Below are 12,430 nucleotides of genomic sequence, written 5' to 3' on the forward strand. Positions count from 1 at the left end.
TTTTTACCTTCATTCCACTGTAGGCAAATTCCACATGTTTCGCCTTGCGAATTAAGTCCCGGCCCGTGGTGCAGCACCCATTCCCGATGTTGATTTGAATTCGGGGTCGGAGATTCTCGAAGATTATTTCTACTCTTTCTGCCTCGGCGAATCCTCTATGGCGCCGTAACAGGGTTTCCACCTCCGCCCAATAACATTGTGGAACAAATTTGAATTTTTTTGTTTTTTACAGGAACCACTAGGTGATTCTTATAGAGTTCCTTACCCTAAATACGAATCCGAAAACCAAATTGCTGGGTCACCTCCAGTTTTCGAAAAAACTGGGCATTTGTAAAAACGGTCAAATTTTTCAGAGAACCAAGTGTTACGTGAAAACTAAAAACAATAGGCAGTTAAAATTCGCCGCGGAAAATAAAGGAGGCTTGCCCGATCACGTAGTTATGAAAATTTTGAATTTTGCGTACCATTAAATGTTTGTAAATAATGATCAAGGTTTAAAAAAGGGTACATGCGCGTACTTTGTATGCACTTCTGTTACATTTCTACGAAAAGTGGGTTGGCTAGCACGAATTTGCTATACGTCATTGGATTCTACAGACATTTCTGAAGAGGAACCTCCCCGCGAGAGGTATGAGATCGGTTTTTCTTTGAGACAGGGTAAGAAAATATCCGCGAAGAGCGCGTGTACGGAACTTTCGCGCCACACGGCTATCGCTCGTCGGCCACAGCTATACATGGCCGTGACTACGCGCTGTGTAGACCTGGAGCCCGGTCACTTCTTGTATGTATATATAATGTTTAATTGTTTTATAAATTTTCATAATAGTTATGACAAAGCTTTTTACGATCCTTCTACTTTAAACAATTTGCTGCTTATAATAATAATTTAATATAATATAATATAAAGGAAAAATATGATTGCCACTGGATTTTCCTGGCTATTTTTTATCGTTAGCACTGTTCTTCCGCGCAAGTTTGTTTCGTGTCATCGCATATTTGGCGACCAGACTCGCGCGGGCCTACGGGATTTCCCGAAGGTTCCCAGGCGTCGTTTGGAACTGCCCAGTTCGACGAACAGACCCTTGCAGACCTGGAAACTTTCACCTTTTTTACAACACTCTTGTTTACTTGTCTTTTCATTATTATCCTTCTTCTTCTCTGTTTTTGGGATCTTTTCTCTCTTTCTCGATTTTCTTCTCTGTCTGCTGGATCTTTTCTCTCCTTCTCGATCTTTTCCTACTTTCCCATCTTTCTGTCTTTCTTCAAACGGGTATATATTTTACGAGGAGAGTTTAGGGGCGCTGATTCTTCTACACACGCGACCGACGTCATCACGAACCTCCGCGACACCGACCCTTGGTAATCTGTGTTGAGGGCCGTATTCTCACCAGTCATTTCGGTTTAACCTCACCGGCTCCTCCACACGATTGTGAATGAGTGTTTGGGCCGGTTGTACTCCATGACAGTTGTGGAGGTTTACCAGCTTCTCCATGAATGCGTCTGAGTCCTGGCTACTGAAGTGGGCTCGCCAACGCTGGATCCGATCCTGCACGGAGTAGTCGTCGCGGTTTGCGCCTCTGAGCGGCGGTGTGTCGGCTCCCGCTGCGTTCTTCCTCGTCGCAAAGCAGATGGCCTGGCTGATCTGTCGGCGGAATTGGTTAGTATTTCCGATCGGATCGGGGCCTTGAGATGCCGCTTCCCGACGAAGTTCTTCTTTGGTTTTATTTATTAGTTCGTACAAGATGGTTTGTTTGCGCATTGTACATGGTCTTTGGTTTCGCGCTCTACGCGTTACAAATACTTTTACCTCGTCGAGGATGTATTATGTATAAGACGGGGGCAGGTGCTGGACTCAGGTCGGAGTCCGGGTTCGTCAACGGCTTAAATTTAAAAGGAGGGGCTATAAACATGAGACATTTAACCTACGCGACTTAATTTGAAAAGGAGAAATTATAAACACGGGGCGTTGACTGGAGCCTCGGATGGTTTGCGTCGGTCCGCGGCTGTACGGTCGCGCTCGGTTGCGTTCGGCGAAGCTTCGAGTGCTGCCAGTACAATCGCTTCACGGTGGTACGGTAGCTCTCAATGGAGGTGCTCACGAATGAGCTAGAATGGGATCTGAGATGTCGCCGGGCTGAAATTCTAACCCGTGTGTCTCAGTTAGGGAAGGATAGAAGGAGACTCGTCGGTGACCTGCAAGTGTACGAGAGGAAGCCGGTGTTCTCGTCGATTCCTTGTCAAATAGGGGAGATTGCGCACCAGTTGAATAAGGCAACCAAAAATAATTGTGATTGTAAAAATATAATAAATTTATTTTCGAGTTTTACTAAGGACAATCATTCCAATAGTTTATAGGCGTTTACGCCTACATTTTATAACTTTCACACCATCTTCCAGGTAAATAATTATGTATGTTGGATTCCATAAAACATAAAGAATATCGTCGTGTAACAAACTTTTATTGATAGCCAGATTCAAAATCAGCCAAATTTTATCCCTCACCTTTGCAGATAAAAAGGGGGCATACGTTCCACTCCTATGGGACTCCTGATTCTTGCCTTGACTCCACTTAAGTTCTAGACGAACTATACGTGGTTAAAGTGGTTTTACGACAGCAGCAGTGATGACGATTTTTCAACTGTTTGTTTTCTTCTATTCTAAACCGTCTTTCTTTGTTCAACTAATACAGAAGTCTAACTGCGGCATTAACGCCAGTTACCGCTGCTGCCGATTCACTGACTCCGTCTTAGACACGCTTCAACTTGTATTGTGAAACTGGAGTTGCAGCTTGCATCGCCGTATGTTGCAGCGTGTATGGGGCCCTTAAAGGACGATCTACCCTTCTGGGACCGCATAGAGCTCGAACCGCTCATTCAACTTGTACACTCCGCGACAAAATGATAGGACACCTCTGGATTTTCCGTGTTTCTCAAATTCAGTGATATTGGCAAACATTTTGTATATATATTTATAAAGAGTACCTGCCTCTTTGTAACATACGAAGAAACGGGTATTGTTTACGTTGTCTTCTAGGAATTATATTTGTTCGTTTTAAAACAAGTGCGACAAAATGATAGAACATGTTTCATATTTCAGTCAGTATTTGACAAATAGTCGACAGATTCATTTCGAATAACGTTGTGAGTAATTACTATACTTTAGTCATAAGTGCATTAAATAATTCATTGCAATAGTTAATAAGAAATAGTGTGATGAGATGAGTGGTTCGTTATGCGTGCGTGCGGGAGACCGGGTCATGTTGCGACGATCCGGCGCCGGTATGTTTGGAAAGTAGGGTGACTGCGTTTAGAAAATCTTGAGTGGCTGAAAGAATGCAAGGAAGAGTGTTTCGAACGGAGCGACTGGATCGTGAGAAAAGCGTATACGTGACCGCGTGAATTTTGGCTATGGACGAAAGGTACGAGTGAAAAGGGTGCAAGTGGAAGAAAGACAGAACGTATGGGGGTGTGTTTTAAAAGCAAGTGGAAATGCGTGGAGACGAGACTTTTGGGCGAGACTTTGGAGTGCGATTAGCGGACGTCTAACCCTTTGCGGACGAATGTCGGCATTTTGCTGAGATCAAACTTCCACGTTTGGAATACCAAGTTACAAACAAATGATTTAACTATTCGAACAGCAAGAAATCAGTACACAGTTTCCTTATTCTCTATGATTTAAGTATTCAGCGTTTAATTTAGCAGAATCTGCGAAAGGTTTTGTGTATTAAAAACAATCTTCGTCCGCAAAGGGTTAAAATATCAGTCGAAATATATTTAATACTGTAACCAGCGGAAGTATTATTAAAGAATCAATCTCCCCGTTACCGGAAAATTCATCCCTACAAATTGAAGACGCGTCCAGGATTTTGTTCCTACAAAAATGGGGCGTTCGTCCGGAATAGTATCCTGCAGTGTTAATAATCACAAAAATGGGACGTGGAAAGGAATTGAACGAAACACAGATAACAATGATCTTGAATTTAAGAAAAGGCGGCGCAAGTATTTCGAAATATTATTCATAATGTGTTAAAAAATCGAAAAAGTTATAGCAAAAAGAAAGCGACAGATTGTCCACGTGGGATAAGTGATTACGGAGCGCAGTCAATTTTAAAAGGTGCATCAAATTCAACGTTGACAGCACGTCAAATTGCACAGGAAGCAGACATATTTACGAATGTGCGGAATGTACAACGTCTTTTACAGAAATTCAAAAACATTCAAAGACGAAAATTGCAGAAAAAATCACCATTAACGAAAAAACATATCAACAATCGAATGCAATTCGCTCGAGAGCACTTAAGGTGGAAGAAAAGTGGAGGCGATCTTAGGAAAGAACAGCAATATGAAATGAGTCGACAAATAAAAGGAGGCGGACTTATGGTTTGGAGTGCAACTGAGTACAGAGGAAAGGCATCCATACGATTTGTAGATCGAAAAATGAAAAGAAGAGATTACGTCGATCTAAGAAATAAGGAAATCATGACACATGAAAAACGCATAAGTGGCGAAGAATTCATATCTCAGCAGGACAATGCAACTGTACATACTACTAAAATTGTCAAAGCATATTTTGACACGATTTTGATTTTGATTTTATATCGAGGTTTCACGGTGGTTAGCAAGGTCATTCGACTTAAATATTATTGAAAATGTATGGGGGGAATTAACCCGTCACGTTTATCGTGGTGCCAAATAATCCAACTCCCTACAAGAATTAAAAATCACTACAGAGGAAGGGTGGAATTCAATTCCTAAAAAAATTGATAAAAAAGCTATACAAAAACCTACCGAAAAGGCTATTAGAAGTCATAGAAAGAAAAGGGAAATGGACACATTATTGAAATTTGAATAAAATTGTTTTTGAATCAAATTATCATGCTTCTTCAACATGTCCTATTATTTTGTCGCTCCCGTTTTAAACATAAACAAATAATTTCCCAAAGATAATACAAATAGTAGTCGATTCGTATATTACAAAGGAGGGAGTACTGTTTTAGATGTATATACCAAATATTTGCAAACATCACTGAATTTGAGAAAAACGGAAAATCCAAGAGTGTTCTATCATTTTGTCGCGGAGTATATATACTCAATAGCATAGGTTTTAGACATAATTTAGTATCATTTCTTTATTAAGTAGGCTCTGTAATATGCACAACGTACAGTCTATGTAATCGCGCATAGTATAGATAATGTTACTTGTACATATTCATCATCGACTTGTTTCGTATAGTTTTCATTTAGACTTAGGATCATGCCGCTCCTTTGTAAATAGTATACGTGTTGAAGATTAGTCCTTCAAGGTGGGCGGTATATTACGGTTTTGTACGGGTCTGGTTGTATAGCAGGAACGAAAGGCGCTAAGCATTAGGGGGCGTTAAGCCAAAGCCTGACCAGCAGACTCTCACGGCGGCCAGATTTTGATTCTAGCTTCATTAAAAATGTCCCTGCTATAAACCAGGCAGATTTTCACACAGTGACGAAAGTTATGCCGAGTCCATATGCACTCGTATATGGGCTGACTTTAAATAATCCACCACGAGCCCCAACAATTACTTTACTTAAATGCTCTACAATTGTTATAGAGATGTTTTTAAACAATGGCGTCGTTAAGGGTAAGTCGATACAGTGCATTAGTTCTACTCGATAAAAACTATTTTTAATCATATTATTTCATTTTGTTTTTAGAAGAATAGTATGCAATATAAGAAAAGCTGATCAAAGGGAATTATCTCAAAATTTTTTTGGAAAAACTTATAATAGGATACACATCTTGTAAACAGTGAACTCAGATGAAATATTAAACAACATTTTTCTTTTATATTTGCTTCACTTATGCCAATATATTACAACATATTTGGTATAATAAAAATCATTACTAACAATTATACTTAGTTATTTTACATACGAATAATTTTAACAAATGGATGTTTCAGCATTTTTTCTATATATCTTTTTGAAGTGTTATTTACCGTATACAGGGTGTCATGCAACTGGTAGTACAACTGTATAGGGGCTTATTCTATGTCAAAAAATAAATACAAATATAGAATAAAAGTTTTTCATTCGAAACTTTGTTTTCGAAAAAATTAACTTCAAAAATCTACTGGGTACGCGTACACTCAACCAAGACTCAACTGAACGGATATCACTGTAGATCGTTCATTTCCATATGAATAATCGTCCTTTATATTTATATACTATATACAACAACATGCTTATTATTAAAAAATTTTATTAACTTAAAAATTATTGCACATGATGTCCATGATCTCTCAAACGTAATTGTGCTCTTTAGATTCAATTTCTGCGTACATTTTCTAAGGTGCTGTTTTGCATTTTGTAATTTTTCGTACACATTGATAATATGTACGAAATACTTTATCTTAATACGTTCACGTAGATGCCGTCTACAGCCGTCAAATGCTCATGAATGTAGATGCAAATGAGGGTAATGGCCGTCCTATATTCTTAGTATTATAAATAAAAAAATATGATATTTTTCTTCCAGAAGTTTGAAATCTTGATCGAACTTCCCAAGAATCAACTAATTAACAAAAAGAATTGCTTTTGTTGTCCATCATCGATTTCAAAGTGAACGTCAACGTTCAATACTCGTTATTCCGTTAGTGTTTATGATAGACCTAACATGATTCCACAAATAAACATGCAACGATGATATGTCTGGAGATCGTGGTGGCCAAGTTTTACCCAATCTTTCCACTGCGGCCGAACTAACAATGATAGGGAAAGTAGGGTAAAAGGAGACGTTTTTTAAAAATCATAATAACAAAGTATCTGAAGCAACAAAACCCTTTTTGCAAAAAAAAGCGTGAAACCCTTTTTGAAAGTCTTAAATAGACCTTTGTAGACCTAGGTTACAACGAAATAAAAGATTTTTGTAACAAAAATATTTATTAATTACGATGGAAAATACAATTCTTTAAAGGTATTGAAATATCCATTCGTGTCAACTCATATACAATTACAAAATCTTTATTTTTATTAAATCAAAATTACTAGCTGAATATATTTAACTGTTAGCTGATATAAATGAATGAAAAATATATATGATTTTATGAACAGAAAGCACAAATAGAGGTGTTATCTTCTTTTTCTGCGTCGAATTGGTCATTTTATATCTTATTTTCGATTCTAATTTGCTATATATCAAGACAATTACAGGGGACTCTTGCTACCCCTGTCATAAAGTGTTTCGTTCTGCCGCGTGCATAATAATTTAGAAAAGCATTTAAAATGTACAGTTTGACATGTGATGAAGAAATAACTTAAGTGTTAAAAATACAGCTTAAGGAACGTAGAATCCAGTACTGTAGTTATCCTATTCAATTTTTTAATCGAAAGGTAAAAAGAATGCTTCAAACGTCTACGTAACATCAAAACTTTTCACTGAATATCTTCCTAATGCTCTTAATCGAAAAATAACTCATGCACTGTTCTGCAGTCAATCCCAACTATATCTAGGACTTATTAGAACCATGCTATGCGATATCAACTCGATACGAGCTGTTTATCTATAAAAAACATTATTGTCTCGTTTTACCCTACTTTCCTCTATATCTCATTTAAAAAATTTGTTACTGTTTGATTAAAGTGCGATGGTGCTCCATCTTGTTCAATGATCAAATTTATTCGTATCGCATAAAGAACATCGTACAATAATTCCGGCAATACGTCACGCAACAAATGTAAATATGCATTTAACGTTACACTACGAGGGTCGTTCAATAAGTCCTTAGAAAATCCAAGAGTTGGCGCTCGTAGCCTCGAAAATCATTTGTTTTTAGTTAACATCATGACTCTCTAGACAGTTGTCAAAGTTTCAGTTATATCCATCACATGGTTTCATATTTATTGTCGACTGAAGCAAGAAACTCTTGATTATTTAGAAAAATGGAAAAAAGTGAGTTTCCAGCGGTGATAAAACACTTATATTTGAAAGGCTTAACGCCGAAAGAGATCAAAGCTGAGTTGGATGAAGTTCATGGCACATCTGCTCCTGTGTTTGCAACGGTTTATAATTGGGTAAATGAGTTTAGACGTGGCCGTACATCCACAAAAGATGAACGTCGTTCAGGACGTCCAGTGGAAGTGGCTACTCCCGAAATGATTGGCAAAATCCACGATATGGTTTTGAGTGATCGACGAATCAAAGTGTACGAAATAGTTGAGGTCACAGGCATATCGCAAGGTACAGTGTTTTCAATTTTGCACGAAAAATTAGGTGTGAAAAAAATCTCGGCAAGATGGGTGCCGCATTTGCTCTCAGTGGAGAATAAACGCAATCGTGTGGTCGACGCTGAGGCTGTTTTGGCGCTTTTTCGTCGCAATCCTGGCGAGTTTCTGCGTCGATACATAACTGTGGACGAAACGTGGATACACTACTACAATCCAGAGACAAAGGAACAGTCAAAACAGTGGGTTTTTGAAGGCGAAAGGGCTCCGAAGAAGCCGAAGACGGTGAAGTCGGCCGGCAAGGTGATGGCCACGGTTTTTTGGGATGCACGCGGAATCATCTACACCGATTACTTGGAAAAAGGAAAAACAATTACTGGAGAGTATTATGCGTCGTTATTGCACCGGTTGGGCGAAGAAATCAAGAAAAAACGTCCTCATTTGAAAAAGAAAAAGATTCTTTTCCATCAAGACAATGCACGGGTGCACACCTGTGCAGTTTCGATGGCCAAAATCATGGAATTAAAGTTCGAATTATTACAACATCCACCGTATTCACCGGATTTGGCCCCCAGTGACTTTTTTCTATTTCCAAATTTAAAAAAATGGCTCGGCGGACAACGGTTCACGTCGAACGAGGAAGTCGTCGCCCAAACAGATGCCTATTTTGAGGACCTTCCGAAATCTTACTTTTCAGATGGCTTAAAAAAGTTGGAGAAACGATTGGAAAAGTGTATAGAGCTGAAAGGAGATTATGTTGAAAAATAAAAAAAAATCTACTTAAAATAGCTTGTTTTTCTATATTTTTCTAAGGACTTATTGAACGACCCTCGTATCAGGAAATAAATAAGGTCCTATAAATTGCTCACCTTTTATACCAACCTAAAAGTTCACACCCAATCTCATTTAAAAATTACTTTGCAAAATAGCATGCGGGTTTATCAGATGTCCATCAATGCGAGTTGTGAACATTGAACATTTAGTCTCTCCTAAATTTTGCTTCATCTGTTTATAAACTTCTTAACAAAAAGTGTCCATCGTTAGGAGTTTGTTCTAGCAACCAATGACAAATTGCCATTCTTGAAACATAGTCACGATTTCTAAGGCTTTGTACTTTATAAATGTATTAAGGATACAGTTTATTCTCATGTAGTATGCGACTAACAGTAAATCTACCGTCCGTTGCAATGAACCTGGCATTGTGATGTCATAGATGTGGAGACAGTCGCTCGGTAGGTCCGCCTGCCCCCCCCCCCCCCCCCCCACCGCCCCTCTTTGTGGCGCCAAGACATCGAATTGCGGTCTGGAAGTAGCTCTCCGCCTCTTTGACGTGGGACTCGACTAGTGTGCGTGAGCGCCTCAGCAAATCATACACCAGAATCGGAATTCCGCGTGGGTAAGGCGTACGCCTTCGAATCTGACTATTCAAATGAGTGTCAGGTTCGCTGCAATGGACGGTACTAAAATTGTGTTGTGAAGAAAAGATTCTGATACTGTGCTAGGCTCGCTCGTTATGTCTTCCAACGTTCCTTCTTTGACACATGTATTAATTCGACAAATGTGATCTCCATGTCGACGAAGAGAATCGTATTTTACAGCAGTCCGTTCTGCTCTCTGAATAATTCTCATATCGGGATGTCAGCGATTTGGATATCAGTCTTTGTAATATTTAGCTGCGACCGAAGCATTACCGCCACATACACTTAACATAAAAATTATACCCGTATACTCTTGATTACTGTATGTAGTTACATCGGTAGCTGGATAGAAAGCAAGAGCTCCATTCGTCGAGTGTAGAAGTAAAGTAAGAGTAATGGAAGAAATAATAACATCGATAACGTTTACAAACACAACAGTGGTTTTCAAGCATAAATACAATCTACAGTGATATCCGTTGAGTTGAGGCTTGGTCGAGTGTGCATATATCGAGTAGATTTTTAAAATCAATTATTTCGAAACGAAGTCTCAATTGAAAAACTTTTACTTAATACTTTTGACTTATTTTTTGACATAGAATCAGTTCAAGTTAGCAGGTTTTAAACAAATAATACTATGAAGTAAACAAAAAATAAATAATAAATAAAAAAGTAAAATATGGATATATTACAATAACAAAATCGTTACCCGAACAATAAACAAAACACAATATGTTAAATACGTCGATATATATTTATTACATATGTTTCGTTTATTGTTTGGGTAACGATTTCGATATATATAATATTTATATAATATTCTAACATTTTTCATAATTCTAACATTAACATAGTTTTCCTTCGATAATTAAATCAAACAAAAATTACAGAAATTAAAAAGTGAATAATGTATCAACTCTAGAACTAACAAACAGGAGTATAACACATGTTACATATATTATAATAATATAAAATATGATATTTAAGTACATCTGTCATTTGAATAATGTTTAGATATATAAAGAATTCATTTTGTGATACGAGTGCTTATGTGTCAAATTTCTAATGTTCTTTAATCCGCAGTAGGTCACCAACTTTGTACCATAACGAAATTTTTAGTATTTTAGTCTGTACAACTGATGACTGTGCCAGAAACGCGGAAATTTCCACAAGAGTAGTAGTGAGGTCCTCATCACGCTTCGATGGTTCCGTATGTGAAATTTACATTTGCTAGCCGACCAGCCTTTCAACGCTCAACACTCCCCAAACCATCAATTTCAACATTGGAAGTGAGAAATGCAAAATACGCCTTTTTCAGCTAGCATTGAAATATAAAAATAATAGTTACTTACATTATAAAATAAAAATATAAAAATACAAATAATATAAAGATAACTGTTACTAAATTCATTGTGGTTTTTAAACGCATCTTGAGCACACTTCCTCTCACAAACGTTTCAAAACAGATGCGTCATAGTTTCGTCAGTGGTGTAAGAATATTAGCAAAGCAGAAGGACGATCATTATACAATAAACTTCTGCGGCTTCTTAAACGTCTAATCGTCTATAATTCTAATAATACTGTGCTGATTTTTCGTAGGTGTAATAAATAGTATTACAATCATCCCTTCATTTACGCAATACATTTTTTACATCGTAAATTATTCCTTTATTTTTTAATACATAATGCATATTAATTTCCACGATTTCATTTTACGTAGTCAGAAAATATATTCTGTTATAATCTTATTCTGAATTTATTATATATTAATAAATTTATTTATTTACTTACTTATTTCAAACAATCGGGATATCGATTTTAAGTCAGTTATAATAAGAAAATTGTTTGCTGGGAATTATAATACGGATTCTGATTCTGGATAAAGTTTAAGTAATTATTTAGAAAGAGTTTCCCCTCCGATTTGAAAAGCCTCGAAATATATAATGAAAGACGTGATTTTAATTGTAGTCTGCTGTTCCGTCCGACGCGGAACAAAACGGAAAAAATCCTCGAAGGTTCGTTTATGATATGGACGTGCCAACAAATTTACTTTCGGGATTAGCTTTTTTCGAACTCAGTTTATTTATTTTAGTTACAAGGGGCAATTGCACCCTAAATCATGAGAAAATCATTTAGTCAATCCGCGCGTGTCCAGACAATAGTTTTGGAATTTTTGTCGTTCGTACAGACAACCGACCATATCATAAACCGGGAATTTCCGAAGGGTCGACGCGAACCTCGTTCGTAACGGTTCCGCCAGCCATGCGTCAACTTGGAGGAAATTTCCAAGGCATCGGCAAATCTTCGAGGATCCCTCGCACGTGGTCATTGCCCTCACTCTTGCACCAAGAGGGCAGGCCAAGGGGCGTCGTCCAAGACGCCCCCGATTTTTGGAATTATGTGCTGATTGGGTATTTTCAATTTCCCAATCAGCGCACTCGACACAAAACCTGTAGGTGTCGTATAAAAACACCTACAGGATCGCACTCGAGAGGTTTTTTCGCTCAATCGTTCGGAGTGACAATCTCGAGGTTTTTTCGATCATCTCAGAATTTTCACTCATTCAACGTTCAGTCCATCGTTCGGGACACATAAGTCGCTCAATCGTTCGGAGTGACGACACACGAGGTTTTTTCGTTCATTACAAGACTTTTCGTAACGACAGTCACAACGTTCAGTCCATCGTTCGGGACACATAAGTCGCTCAATCGTTCGGAGTGACGATTACACAGAGATTTTTCGCTCAATCGTTCGGAGTGACAATCTCAGAGACTTTTCGTAACGACAGTCACACATTCAGTCCATCGTTCGGGACACATA

General features: G+C 38.0%; 1 protein-coding gene across 1 annotated transcript; it reads left to right on the forward strand.

The window, feature by feature from the left end:
- The first annotated feature begins 7,823 nt into the window (after positions 1 to 7,823).
- On the forward strand, positions 7,824 to 8,963 carry LOC143175159 (histone-lysine N-methyltransferase SETMAR-like). Its single transcript, XM_076372790.1, has one exon. It carries the CDS (start codon positions 7,914 to 7,916, stop codon positions 8,961 to 8,963), a length of 1,050 nt encoding a protein of 349 aa, XP_076228905.1. The 5' UTR covers positions 7,824 to 7,913.
- Positions 8,964 to 12,430: the final 3,467 nt, after the last annotated feature.

The sequence above is a fragment of the Nomia melanderi genome, chromosome 12, assembly GCF_051020985.1.
Source record: "Nomia melanderi isolate GNS246 chromosome 12, iyNomMela1, whole genome shotgun sequence".
Lineage (NCBI taxonomy): Eukaryota > Metazoa > Arthropoda > Insecta > Hymenoptera > Halictidae > Nomia > Nomia melanderi.